The 14,088-nt window shown below is 46.3% G+C and overlaps 5 protein-coding genes across 5 annotated transcripts; 2 read left to right on the top strand and 3 right to left on the bottom strand.

The window, feature by feature from the left end:
* Window positions 1-164: 164 nt before the first annotated feature.
* On the bottom strand, window positions 165-915 carry BKA67DRAFT_534761 (cytochrome P450; the record flags this gene model as incomplete). Its single annotated transcript, XM_046099913.1, has 3 exons — window positions 165-317; window positions 450-713; window positions 895-915. 3 exons carry the CDS (start codon window positions 913-915, stop codon window positions 165-167), a joined length of 438 nt encoding a protein of 145 aa, XP_045960121.1.
* Window positions 916-1,470: 555 nt separating this feature from the next.
* On the top strand, window positions 1,471-2,393 carry BKA67DRAFT_534760 (uncharacterized protein; the record flags this gene model as incomplete). Its single annotated transcript, XM_046099912.1, has 3 exons — window positions 1,471-1,523; window positions 1,781-2,076; window positions 2,167-2,393. The coding sequence occupies 3 exons, from the start codon at window positions 1,471-1,473 to the stop codon at window positions 2,391-2,393; spliced, it is 576 nt and encodes a 191-aa protein (XP_045960120.1).
* Window positions 2,394-2,701: 308 nt separating this feature from the next.
* BKA67DRAFT_534759 (uncharacterized protein) lies at window positions 2,702-3,172 on the bottom strand (the record flags this gene model as incomplete). The annotated part of the gene is made up of 1 exon (XM_046099911.1): window positions 2,702-3,172. The coding sequence occupies one exon, from the start codon at window positions 3,170-3,172 to the stop codon at window positions 2,702-2,704; it is 471 nt and encodes a 156-aa protein (XP_045960119.1).
* Window positions 3,173-5,022: 1,850 nt separating this feature from the next.
* BKA67DRAFT_515057 (uncharacterized protein) lies at window positions 5,023-6,783 on the top strand (the record flags this gene model as incomplete). The annotated part of the gene is made up of 1 exon (XM_046097696.1): window positions 5,023-6,783. The coding sequence occupies one exon, from the start codon at window positions 5,023-5,025 to the stop codon at window positions 6,781-6,783; it is 1,761 nt and encodes a 586-aa protein (XP_045960118.1).
* A 1,295-nt stretch (window positions 6,784-8,078) lies between these two features.
* BKA67DRAFT_515164 (isotrichodermin C-15 hydroxylase) lies at window positions 8,079-9,868 on the bottom strand (the record flags this gene model as incomplete). Its single annotated transcript, XM_046097704.1, has 6 exons — window positions 8,079-8,253; window positions 8,308-8,731; window positions 8,800-8,861; window positions 8,923-9,416; window positions 9,482-9,561; window positions 9,634-9,868. 6 exons carry the CDS (start codon window positions 9,866-9,868, stop codon window positions 8,079-8,081), a joined length of 1,470 nt encoding a protein of 489 aa, XP_045960117.1.
* Between the last annotated feature and the right edge of the window lie 4,220 nt (window positions 9,869-14,088).

Below are 14,088 nucleotides of genomic sequence, written 5' to 3'. Positions count from 1 at the left end.
GAAAACTGGCAAATCATTGGCAACTCAATATGACAGTATCATAGTTGAAGTAAATCAAACGAGAAATATCAAATATGCCGGGGAAACATTCGTGGAGTAATTAAACCCCAACCTGCTTAGGCTTTTCAAGTGCCACGGCATAGTGTCCAGATAACCTTTTAAAACTAAGCAGGAAAAGTGGCGTCTGGGTTTCCCATCTTGCAGGGACCGTAGAGCGGGTGCGTTTTGGGCAGCCACCACTCTGGGTACCAGCTCTCTGGGTCAACGAAGCTATCGGGGTTGCGCATGGCCGCCACCTGGTTGACACGGAGCGGGGTCTATAGTGAAGTAATCATTACTTAAAGTACCGAGGAGGAGGAGAGCCTGCTAGGAGGACTTCAAGTGTGCGAGTTGAGAACTTACCCCGCGAGGAACCTAACTGCCCTTGAGCATAAACCCGGGGGACTGACGAGGCGGTGTTTCGACAACGGTAGGAAAATGCGCAGCGTCTCTTCCATACAAGCGCGCAAGTAAGGGAGATGGTGTGAGTTAACAAAGTTGATCACCGACTCGCTGTTGTATGTGGGTCGGACTTCCTCGATAAGCCGTCTCAACCTTTCCCGTGCCATTCCGGCGGAAAAGAAGAAGCCGCTCACAGCAGAAACCCTCGTCTCGCTAACTGCACCTATGAGTAAGGCGCTGTTCATCATGATATACTGTTCAGAGAAGCCTGGCTGCCCGTCATACGTTCGCGCATCATGTACGTCATGAAGTCATGCCTCGAGATCTCGAGGTTGAGTTGAACCCAGATCAATTGGGATATGAGGGTGGCTGCATCGTATGTACAAAGTTCGTACGCTCAGCAGTATGTCCCGGGAGAACCCGGAAGGAGGTTCTTCTGTCCTGTTCACTTACTATCCGCGCAGTCAGCGCCATGTCTGAAGAACCTTTCAGAATTGACCTAGCATTTATCAATTACTAGAGTAAGCTCTTCTACCTTAGGTCTAACTCGACGGAACGTACTAACCTGTTACCTAGCTTACTCTTCGTTAGTCTAGGCGAGGCCGCTACCTTCCGGTTGCGATTTTGACCTTATTTACTCTTAAGTAAATACTTATAAAGAGCATTATAAACGTTATAATAATTAAGTAAAAATATCTACGTCTTAGTATCTTACCCGGTTACTTGTAACGAATTTATAAAGTTAATACTAACGAAAGAAACCCACTTTACTAGACTGTATATAACCTTTAACCACAGGTAGGAAAGTCACGGGTATTAAAGACTTGAAACAAAGATTAAAAAAGCAATTTAGTACAGAATCGATGTTATTAATTACCTTAGGGTCATTCGTAAGGCTATACTTATAGCCCGCGGGCTTAAAATAACATGTATATAAATTGACGCCTTATGCATTAAGCAGAACGACCTTGCCGATTAGGAAGCAGAATAGCGAAAATTCACCCTGTTTACTCCTATTATTGCTTAAACATGTCTGCAACGCTATCCAGTAATGGAAGCGAATCGCTTTTCCAACAGTTTGGGTGGGCTTCATCACTACATACTCGTATTGAGATAAACTTAGACAATACTACGGAGCATTTCTAGGTCTTTAATAATCATATCTAAAATAACGAGATCGAGGCTAGGTCTTTCAAGAACACCTCCTCAGGTCTCGGATCCTATATTTCGAAATATATCAATTAGCATAGCAATACAAAGAACTGTACTCACTCGAGATATGTAAATCTAAACCCCCAACCTTCCCACGATTAATTAGAATACATACTCCGGCGAATAGAGGAAGAGGAAATATCGGCGAGCACAGTTTCCGCGAATTCTGGCATGAGCTCGCGCGAAAACATTCACAGACTGATCTCACCAAAATAGCTGATAAGTTCATTGCGTTCAAGGGCGTCGTCGATTCTATCCAAAGGCCAGTCAATGACATGTGCTGGCTGGATGTGGTCGAGTACTCTGATTTACGATCTCTCGTGGTCAAGAAGCTACGAGGATATCATGCAGAAGCCTCGAAGAGATATCATTTCCAATCTTCACACTACGGGCTGCAGCCATGCACTTTGCTAGGTCGAAATGGTACACGGTGATGCCTTTTACGAGAGTGGTACATTAATATCACGTGGAAGTATTGATGTGAAGAGAATCTGCTTGCCAATCCGACTACAGTGGGACAATATCAAGATCTTATCGGTTTCGGTATACTTCGCGTCAAATTCTCCCTCGTTGCCAATCTATCACAGCATTTTCTTGCTCTCAACCTCCCAACCGGTGAAGTTTATGACTCGGAAAAGCGGGACCAGTTGCTAGTACTCCTATTATTTGGAGGCAATAATAGTGTGTACGGGATTCTCATTGCAAAGACATATGGAGTCAAGTATGAGATGATACACTAATGGCAAAGGATGCAAAATAATAAAAGCCGACAACGTGTCAAATATAAGCTAGGACCTAGATTATAGCAAACATCGAGAAAAGATAATTTAGCAGTAACTCGAATTTACAATGATACAGCCTTGTGCCTGTGGTACGGATTTAATATCGAACAAAAAGTTTCCGAACTCCGTAACCCCATAGCTCTTAAATTCAATTAATACATTTGCAAGGTTCGAATCGACCCTTGGTAATCATGAATCCCTTTTACCCATCCCAGTTGCCCATCTTGACGTTCGCTTCTTCCCGATGCTCCCATGTACATAGAAATTCATATCGCCGGGCAGTCCTCCTTGACCTTGCCACACTCCGCGACGTAGTTGATAGTGGTCCGGCACCCGTCGCCCCAGTGCTTGCTGCCGCACTTGTCCGCCCCGTTGTTGCGGATGTCCTGGTAGTCGAGCCAGAGCTGGTTGCCGCTGCGCTTGCAGTCCTGGCCGCCGCCGACAAAGACGCGGCAGCCGGCGCCCGTCATGCCCTCGGCGCCCAGAGCCGAGCAGCCCCCCGAGCACGACTGGTAGACGTCGGGCCGGTACCGCGGCGTGTCGTCCCGGATGATGTAGTTGTTCACCGCCTCGTCGCAGAACTTGACCTGCAGGCTACCGCACATGCCCGAACCCTTGCGGTCGTAGGTATCGCGGCGTGAGAGAATCCCGTCATAGTCCAAAGCCTCGGCCGATGGTAGAGCGCGACCCAGGGAGATGAGGGTGAAGATGGTGACGAGGCCTGTGGAGATTTGCATGGTGGAATTGGTGATGTCGAGGTAGACTTTCTTAAATATGATTCCTAACTTGGTGAGAGTTGGTGATTATGTATATGGCTGTGGCGTTATGGAAATTTGTAAATTGTTTTGCAGAGATGCGAATGGTTGGTGCTGGAGATGAGGAGGAATGCTGCTGTTGTTGATGTCGTGAAAGATGAAAGATTATAAGATAGTCACTGACTTATATCATTTTGTGTGTTTGACTTTCGCATGCCTGCGTCAATCCTCCAACACGTCTTCCTTGCCATCAGGAGTCAATGAGGCTTGACAGCGTCACTGACGTCATGTACGTCCTCCCGAGGCATACGATGTTCCATACTATTCTTACTAGCTACTCCATATTAGACGGACATCACTCCTCGTTGTTGTGGATATATTCCCGGCAGATCTACAAGGTGAGCAGTGAACCCGAATATCATCTCCTTGACTTGGTTAGATTGACCTATAAAAAGCCAGCTCCATTCTCGTACCCTGTTTGCGGGTCTATGGCCCAGCTCACACGGGCTGTGCCACCCGGGCTAATGCTATTTTCGTCATACGCTTTGAACAGCGAACGTAAGCTCTAATTCCTTGCGTTTAAAAGAAATAAGTGGAACGTAAAAATACCAATAAGTCGTTTTGTCGCATTTGTTTCACATGATATCTTTAACAACTGTCGCCATTATTACTTACATTGATTGGTATGCACTGCCGTTCTGTTCCATGTGGCCGTAGGCCGACCCGCTTCGGTTTAGCTAGAACCACTCGTTAACTCCAACAAGCCGGCGGGCTGAGAGTGGCAGCTGTTCCGCACCTGGTCAACTGATGGATCCATAGGGATCGACAACCCAGAAGGTATTAGTGAAGAAATCTCATCATGAAGCATGCAGGTTTAGTTCGCTCCTTTAGGATCGGGGCGACACCTGTTACAACTAGAATGAATAGTTGCGGAATTGCAAAGTTAGTCGTCCGGCTGTCCTAGTCTCTCTTTATAAGACCGAGTTAGGAGACATCTAAGACTATAAATTCCACCTACCTTCGCTGATCAATGCAATGTAGATTCTTTTCGTAGACACTGTGAATACCAGTAGTTACTACGTTTGCAACTTCTTCGGCACAGCACCTTCGCCTCGTTCCGATAGTTGCCCCTCCCGCCCTCCGCCCTCTACTGTCTATACAACGATGCACAGGCCCGTGGTATCCGACTAGGCTACAGTCCTCTTTCTTGTCTGTTACAGGATAGGTGTATTTCTCAGCAAATTATAAGAAGAAGAAGAACCAATACATCACCGGGGATTTCCGAGCTGTTACCGACCTAAATATTAATCCAGCGGACCCGGATACAACCACCTAACCTTAGCGAGAGGGGACCACTTTCCTAACAGCTTGTGACACGGTAACGTATAGCCTGCTTACTCATCATAGTGTGGGTTTCCACAATCATTTCGAACGTTAGACAATATATACAGCCTTTTCATTAATAATGCCGTTGTTTCGTGACGTATTAGCCAGCCCGACGAGATAGCAACCCTACAGCCCACTCCGTCTGCTAAAGGCCACTAAGAGGAGCTAATTCCGTGGCACTACCCCTTATTGAGCCCCTTGAAAACATCAAATCGAAGTGCTTAGCCTCCCGGCAGCAATTTGGTTCCGAGACAATTGGTAATTACACGGCGATTTGTACAATAATTCTACGTCCCACATATAAATCCAACATTGCAATTTAAATACGCCTCACAGAGCGCATAGAAAAAGCATGATTGGGATCTGAACCTCCTAACAGTTGATCTAATGTTTATGGGACAGCTACGCCTGAGTAGGTAATTTCAGCCAACAGGCCGCATGCTAATATGGAAGTCTCATTAGCATTACAAACTGCTCTACAGCATCTACTCGGCGAAGAAAGCGCAACGAACAAACGTCAAAAATGCAGCCCTGCATTTGCATATATCGATGATTGGTCCATCTCGGACCAGCTGCAGATACTGCGCCAGCTTCTGTGTCAGCGTCCAGTCAAACCAGAGCTTCCTGTTTTCATATTGGACAGCATTCGCACCGTCTACGAACATATTCATGCGCATCGCTCTCTGACGTTAGTCGATACTCTCCAGCCCAAGAGAGTCGTAGATACGCTCAACCAAGGACAGATCAACCTGTTCTGCTGGCAAGGCGACATTACGACTCTTTCTGGTGTAACTGCCATTACGAATGCTGCCAATTCTCAGATGCTCGGATGTTTTCAGCCCAGCCATCGCTGCATTGACAATACCATACACTTCTGGGCCGGGCCCGCGCTACGCAAAGAATGTTACGACCTAATGTCACAAGGTTCCGCTACACTGCAGCCCGGCCACGCCGTTACCACGAGAGGTCACTGCCTGCCGGCGCCATATATCATACATACAGTTGGTCCTCAGCTGCGAAGGGGAGATCCACCCACTGACATGCAGAGGAGCCAGCTTGCAGACTGTTACACGTCCATGTTGCGGGAAGCGGACTTGCTGGTTACCACGAATTCGAGAAAGGCCATTGCGATATGCTGTATATCGACGGGCTTGTTCGCCTTTCCATCCTCAGAAGCATCTGAGATCGCCGTCAAGACTACCTTGCGTTGGATTGAGGAGCACAATACCACTATCACTGATGTGATTTTCAATACATTTTCCGAGGCAGATACTATCATTTACCAGAAACTGTTAGGCACTGGCCATTCGGAGCAGTCTGTGATCCCAAGGCCGCTCGGTCAACCAGAATCTCTAGGGCGTGCTCGTCAGTGGCTGCTGTCTGCAGATGCCATCCTCATCAGTGCAGGAGCAGGCTTTTCGGCCTCTGACGGGCTAGACTATACATCACAAGCCCTCTTCTCGAAACATTTCCCGGGCTTCAAGAAATACGGATTGACAACACTGTACAGTGTATTTGGGTTCTCAGACTGGCCTACGGAACAAGACCGATGGAGCTACTATTTTACACATCTAAACATGATCCAATCGTGGCCTCGCTCTTCGGTATACAGGACCCTAATATCTTGGCTGCGGAATCGAGGCATCAAGACCCACGTGAGGACCTCCAATGCAGACGGACTCTTCCTCGCAAATGGTTGGGATGAGGACGCCCTGTCAACTCCCCAGGGCACTTACGCTGTCCTGCAATGTCTGGCGAACTGTCGGCCAGACGCCACGACACCATCCGCCCCCTTTTTGGATGCTGCTATTCCTTTCTTGGATCCGATCACGCAGCATTTGGCGGCCCCCGAAAAGATCCCGCTGTGCCGATTTTGCAGGGGTAAGATGAGTATCTGTGTCCGGGCTGGGCATTGGTTCAACGAGCGGCCGTTCGGTCGTGGGGAACAACAGTGGGAACAATTCCAGGCGGACACGCGCGGACGAGGACAACGCCTCGTCATTCTTGAGTTGGGCGTGGGACAGTCGACGCCGGGCGTCCTGAAGTGGCCTAATGAGGACATGGTTGAGGCAGACGAGGGCCAAACAAGGCTCGTGAGGTTTGGTCTGGGTCTTGAAGCCGCCGTGCCACTGGAACTCGAGGCGCAAGAACGCGCGACGTATGTCGATGGGGACATCAAAGCGAGCATCTCTGCTCTTTTCTCGTAATTTGTTCATCAGAACAAGCAATTGTGATACCCAAACTGGATGGAAGTGGGCTCACAGCAAGAGGTTCGGGTTCGTGCAGGTGTGGGAACTGAATTGCAGTAAGAGCTAGCTATATCCACAGATTAAAACAGCACAAGTAAAAACCAAGCATAAACCATTATAAGGGAATTAGTTTATAACAATTTGGTTTATAATAGAGAAAAAAAGAAAAGAAAAAAAAAGAACACGTAGTATTGAAATTTCTTTACTTGTTATTAAATATGATTTAACTTTAAATTCTTTCAAATTATATTTAATAAGGTTATCGTTATGAATGAGTACAAGAGACAACTCTAATTCATTCAATCATCCCATTACTGTATCAAGACTCCTCTGTTGGAAGCTCGCTTCAAGTATCCTGTTCCACCATTCAGAGACAAATCTTGAGCTCATCTTGTGCCCGTTGGATGGTAGGCAGCTCACGTCCCGATCTGTGATTGGCGGGAGCTACCAGACGTTGTGTTTGTGCCACCGAACTTAGGGCAATTCAATACGAAATTGTCCAAGTTACTTGCACCTGCGATAGTAGCTTTGACTTGATAAGGTCCTAAACGATGCAGCATTGTGCATCTCGTTGATCACAACATATGAGTTAAGGAGCATTGATGGCGACCACAGACGGGTTGCCAAGATTCAATCTCCGCAATTCCACGGTGACGCCCGAGCTTGCGGTAGCAGTTGGAAAGCGCCATGGCCTGGCCCCTCAACAGTCTACTCACACTAGTGGTCAGAGGCGTTATTGGGAGTCAGCACAATCTACCAAGGGTCGTTTGCTGTTGAAACACTACAAGCACCATCTATGAATCAATAAAGTATAGTTTTGCATTGTTTTGTACTTGCGCAAGCTCCTGTTGCTGTCAAACCGTTGCCGTGTCGGTTGGATTATATGACTAGGAAATGGTGCGGCATCGGGTCTCATCCAGTCGGCTGTGATTGTTAAACCTGGCGACCTGGACAGTTGACTAGGTATGCAAAGGATGTAAACCTCCATTTATGATAGAGAGTAGGGCTCAGCGCGTCAATACTAGCACCGTAGCACTCCCTTGCAACACTATTGTCTGACACTGGTCCTGCTGTGCCCCTATTATTGATAGATTTGTCCTTCACCCTTGATGATCTACCACAGCCAGTCTAGAGCGTAATTAAGCACCGGCAGCTACATCTGATCCTAAGCCAATTAATGACAAGCAGCAGCCTGTCTCTCTTTAACTACTAAGTACTTGGACTTCATCTGTGCATCGTTGCCTGGTATTTACCTAGGCTGAAGCACCAAAACTCCGTCGTGAGATCTTGACATTCAAAGGTAGCTTTTCCCAAAGACTGTATATCTTCTGTTGTTCTATCCACCTTTTACTGTCAGATTCTAATGCGAGGAAGTCGAAGTTCCAAACTAATCGAGCCAGGATGATACGCATTTCAGCCCACGCGAGACTATGCATAACTGTCAGCTTTGACTATAGGCATCAATTGAGAATAGGATCTCACTTTTTCCCGATACAATCTCGAGGCCCGGTACTAAACGGTTTCAAAACCGCTTTATCATCATTATGGAACTCCGGCGGCGCGGCCTTCATCCAACGCTCGGGAATGAGCTCAAGTGGTCTATAAAAGTTGTTGGGATCTCTATTGGCAGCCCAGAGATTCATTGTCAATTTCGTGTGTGCAGGTACGATCTTTCCGGCTACAATGGCACTCTTATTTGTCGTCGTACGAAAAAGAGTATCCGGTGCGGGGGGGTACAGCCTGAGACCTTCCTTCAGGACAGCATTGAGATACTCGTGTTGCTGCAGTTTAACAAATGTAAAGTCCGATTTGTCTTTGAAATCGGACCGAATTCTGTTTGTCAGCTCAGAAAGAACTGCGGGACTGCGGAGGAGGATATACATTGTGCCCGAGATCATTGTTGCGGCTGAAGCATTGTCAGTACAGCTGAGTCGTCAAACATGACGTCAAAAATGGTAGCACAAGAGTACTGACTAGTTTCGCTTCCAGCAACAATAAATGTTATAGCAGCCATTTCAATCTCAGCTTGTGACATTCTGGTAGCATATTAGCAGGGCACACATTGAATCCTTGTGCACTGGACAGTTGGCAACTGACCCTTTCCCTTCTTCCCCGTTGTGCTTCAAGATATAAGACATGAAGTCCGGCCTGTCCGTCTGTCGCGCCAGCCTGCGGTGAACCGCCTCAGCACCAAACGCTAATGCCCCTTGACGATGCTCCATCATCTCCTTTGGGATGCATGCCATTGCAGCTTTTATGATGAAAGGGGGCAAACGGAGAATCTCACGCATAAAGGTGAAGGTCTTCAACGTTGTAAAAAGTGTCTCAAGCCAAGGGTGGACCTTCCCTGTGTCCAATCCACCGAATGTTTCCCCGAATGATAGATCGCCAATCAGGTCAGTGGTAAGGAAATTGAGCCATTTTACCAGATCAACCACGCCGTCGTGATTATTAGCTTGGACTTCCAAACATGATATAAACTGGTCAGTGTACTTTTGTAAATACGACTCTTGTAGCACGAGTGCCCTCTCCGAGAACGCATGGGCTTGGAGTCGCCTAAGCCGTCGATGGTCAGTGTCGCTGGCAGTGGACTAGATCCAGCTAAGTCAGTGTTCTACGTTTTCGTTAATGCATCACAACTCACGATTGTGTCTACACTTTCAGGCGGTGTAATATAGAACAGCGGGTCTTTTGGAAGGTTTCCACGTTGATTGGATTGTTTGTTCCCGTAAATATCTGGAAAATACATGTGACGTGTTAAACTGTTGTAAGCATGTTTGATTGTAGCAGACATGTTAGACTACTAACCTGTCCATGCCTGACTGCAAGTATAAGACAATGTATCTGGCGTTATTCTCACGACCTGCCCATATTTGTTATGAAGCTCTTTGACCTTGTGCGTAGCGTCACCTCGAAAAATAGAGATAGTGTAGGGCAAACGACTTGCCGCTCTATACCACGGGCCGGGATAAATGCGGAGTGGATGGAAGAATGCATTATAGCAGAGTCGAAATATCCAATAGAGGATGAACTGCTCAACCATCAGACTTCCATCCAAAGGCGATCAAAGCTTGTGAATAAGAGTAGGAGAGATTAGTACAAAATGTCACTGACCGTTGTAGTCAGGAAAAGCCCAGCGAGCCATAGTAATGGCCCACTAGCAATCATGGAGATATCCATTGCGACGATGGCTATGCGAATTCTCGTGGCGTCAAATCCGTGGAGTGTATTAAAGTGTCGACCAGCGAGTCTTTTATTCACTTCAGAACTGAAACCAAAGTGTCCGTGTGCGGCTGAGAAGGCATGATTCTGAGTCGGGAACCACGCCTTTTTCAACGTATCTAGCAAGTAAAAAGAGAGATAAGCGAAAAGACAAGGATTATTACGACGAAACCGAGATTATACGAGATCCCGTTTTTATTACACATCATTGAGGCCCCATGGGGTTTCTGAAAGCACGGGCACGGCACGAGCAGTGCTTTTAGTATGGAGCACACCGCGTGCCGTGTGGTCAAAACCAAAAGATCAACACAACCATCATGGTAGAAGTTTCGGCTGAACATGCACGGCGTCAATTTCTTAGTTAACCACAAGATCATCGTCATTCTCACGGCCGTTGCAAGTGTATGCACCGGGGTCAGGTCATTTCTAACGAGCAAAATTTCGATGAAGGGGCACGAAAATATCATGCGATGACTACCAAGCACTTCTACCAGCACAACAAGAAGCTGAATACGCAAAAAGCCCCAATTAAATTTATTACGAGACCTGAAGAAGAGGAAGGGCTTGAAGAATTAGACATCGCAGAATCTTCAACCTCTTTTGCGTATACGATGCAACTACAAAATAACCCAGGCAGCCCTAAGAAATGGATGTGATCGGTGGCAAGGAAGATCGTATCTTCTGTGATGCATTGTTCAGCTATCAACTTGTATTCACATTCACCTGTAAAACTATGTTGCTGAGCGATGTTAGTGGAAAACTCGGCGATGAGACCGAGAAGCTCGTATTCTTCGGATTCAATACAACGACCCTAGGATGCCCCATTTGATCCAACGATGCAGATCGACTAGGGCCAATAGGTGTCAGGGCGCATACTTTCGTCATGGGCTCGGCACTGGTTAGGTTGTCTTAGGCAGAAAAAACTCCAACAACAGCTCATGAAAGTCTTTTGCACCAGGAACAACAGAGCCTCGGGTTTTAGGAAACCTATTTTTCTCGTGAACTATCCAACCTTAATTTCACCGTAAGACGCTCTCTGAAGAGTTCAGCACCCTAGAAACGAACATCGATCGATAACAAAGGCCCCGCCTCGTGGACGTTCCAAGGGCTAAACTCACTGCAGAACCTACGTTCCTCGACGATCAAGCTCGGCTGTTTTTTTAGACACTGCTGCCTCTCGTCATTCATGGTTGCACTAACTCGATCGAGCCGTGCTTGCAAATTTCACGATGCTTCGGAATAATCGTTTTCGCCGAAAGCGGTACTGATCGATCTACGTTTCCTAGTGCGATGAGGAGAAGCCAGGGTGCAGCAATTGCTTCAAATGCAATTTTCAATGCGACTTTACTACGGTAGGATCTTTATCCCTCCACCGAGGCTAATTAGGGTCTAGGACTTGACTTCCCAACCTAGAGCTACAGGGTGTTCTCACGTCCTGTCGTCGTGAAAGACCTCAAAACCAGCACTTCGGTCCAGAGCACGGAAGTTTGCTTCTATACTCCCTTTTTTTTGCGACGTTTTATGTCTCCAAATCCACCAGGCCATCCCGAATCAGAGCCTGGAAGTATAAACGGAGACATTCAGCTTCTTGCTCAGCGCTGCCTTGACACGTAAGGCATTCCACCATTCGATGCGATGAAGATTTGCATTCTCTTTTGTACCGGTACAAGGCAGACTGGCCTGCTGCCGTATCTTTGTTACAAGTTGTTCGTCGAACTTGTGGTAACAAGAAGTCAACATGAGGGTACCAAAACTGACGGTACAGGATTGTCGAAACTGGTGACCAATTGGCAGGCCAATTTCAAGATAAGTCAAGGAAATGCAGTTTGGATTAAGAACTAAATCAGACATGCTTAGCTGAGAAGCATACCTGAAGATGAAGTACACGTTATACAGGTAAGGCAACGAACATGCAAGTGACGCTGTGATAACGCGGAACTCTCTGTAAACATGAAATGAATCTACTCTTATCAGGATCATCATTCTGGGCATAACGGTTGTAGAAGCCTTCGCCATGTGAGTCGAGGAAGCCACCCTAATGCAGGCAACTTCACCATATCAGCACTGTCGGCGCCAAGCATAGTACTCGGGATTAATGGGTCGAAAGTATCCAAAGAGGTATTCCAAGACATGGTCTAGTACAATATGCCCGATTGATGCGGATAGTTCAGCCGCCAGAGCATACTTCCTCAGGTACCAGTAGACAGGCCAAATAAGTTGGCGGGGACCCCTGTTCAGGACGAGTCGCATCAAAGGCCATGGCAATAAATGGTGATTTGATAAGCTTGTCGAAACATAACTCATAGACAGTGAAAGAGTTGAAGGGTATGTAGTGGTGGTCTCAGGAAGTGATACCCCATCTCGAGGCCTGGAAGCATACATTGTGTCCACATTACCCTTGGAGACTTTAGACAGCGAATATAATGAAATAAGAACGGATAGAATTTTATTTTCGACTATAATGACACCAGGAAGATGAACTGTTCTTTCTCTTTCTTCTCTTCTCTTACATCTCATATATAGGACGTAGTATAGCAATATTAGTGTCTTTTCGCCAATTCAACGTCTTAGCCTTTAACATACTGCTCTTCATCTTTCCAGTGTCCCCTCCAGGCGATTGGCTCAGCACGAGAATTATTTCTCATTTGTATGTTGACAACCGGGCGCCGGACTACGAATTTCCGAACTAGCGGCCAATCCACGGATCGGCCCAATGTCATGTGTCATCAAAAGACGTAATCTCTAAATAATTTGGACTTCTTTCTTTAGAATCAGTAGTGCTGAGATTTTGCTGCCTGGTATTGCCCAACGGCTTCACCGGTTCCCGTGAGTTAGGTTCTGGAGGGCATGATGTTTTGACAAAACCAGTCACTAGCTTTGTAATATCGAGTCCCATAGTCGGCATACAAGCACATATTATACCAGTCGTGATCTCTATGGTTGACCATAGAGAGGTTCTCTAGTAGTCCCAAGTTAGGTTCGAAGATTTCCGAAACTCTGTTAAAGACTCTAAGCGTACTATGCTTATAACAGTCACGCTATAATTGTCAGCAAGGAATAAGGTAGTAGGAGGTCGACGCGAAAGTTCTTAAAAGGTTCCCAGATAGAACGTGCATGCCACTCCGGCCTTGCTTTTCCATTGAAGATTGAGACGCCGTATTTTAACAAGTGGAATTGCGAGCACCTAAATATCCAAAGTAATACTGATTGCAGCATTTGCTCACGCAATGACATTGACATTTGTACAGTGTCCAGTGCCTTCGACTCTCCAGTTTTTCTAATTATAACTGATTGTCTGTCATTGAGAAACCATCGTGATGACGAATGCCAAGCCGAACAAACTACTGAAGGTGATTGTTACTGAGAATAGACGTTGAGCAATTGGACCTGGGAAGATACGAAGATAAATCTTTTGGGGAAAACTTCAGTAGAAATACCTCGCCAAAATACAACGTCGTAATTATATAGAACTATTTGGTGAAAGCAGTGGTTTCTTGTCGGTCCAAGGTCCATATATCCCTCCCTAAGCCATTCGCAGTAAGGATTTTGACGTTAATAGCAGCGGAAGGAATGGAGATGATCATGGTTGAGAATATGAGCTCGCAGGCTCGTTCGTAGACTGATCAATAAGTAATGAGTGGAAAGGATGAGGTCGATAACCGAAATAGTATTAATTCGCGACAACGAGCTATTCTCGTTGTCTTCCGAATGTACTGCTGCAAACAAAAAAGAAAAAGCCTAACTGTGCAAAAGTGTGAAGAAGCATGGCAAAGAAAAGCTATCTCTAAGTCCCATCCCTCAGGCCTTATAATGATCAGGTCGAAAACAACTCCGACAAAGGCCGACATGATCCGCTTAGCCTTCCTGCTATAATAGTACAGCCAACACTTACTACTTCAATAATGCTGATAAAGTTCGAGGGAAGAAAGTATATACGGGCTTGATTGTTATAATAAAGAAAAAGGCTAAAAGCCGAGAATATACGACTATTTATTGAATATATAAAATAAACATTAGTCCGTTCTTTACACCCTTTATTAT

Source organism: Truncatella angustata (genome assembly GCF_020726525.1).
Source record: "Truncatella angustata strain MPI-SDFR-AT-0073 chromosome Unknown BKA67scaffold_3, whole genome shotgun sequence".
Lineage (NCBI taxonomy): Eukaryota > Fungi > Ascomycota > Sordariomycetes > Amphisphaeriales > Sporocadaceae > Truncatella > Truncatella angustata.
The sequence above is the reverse complement of the archived record's forward strand: the minus strand, read 5'-3'. Positions and strand labels throughout refer to the sequence as shown.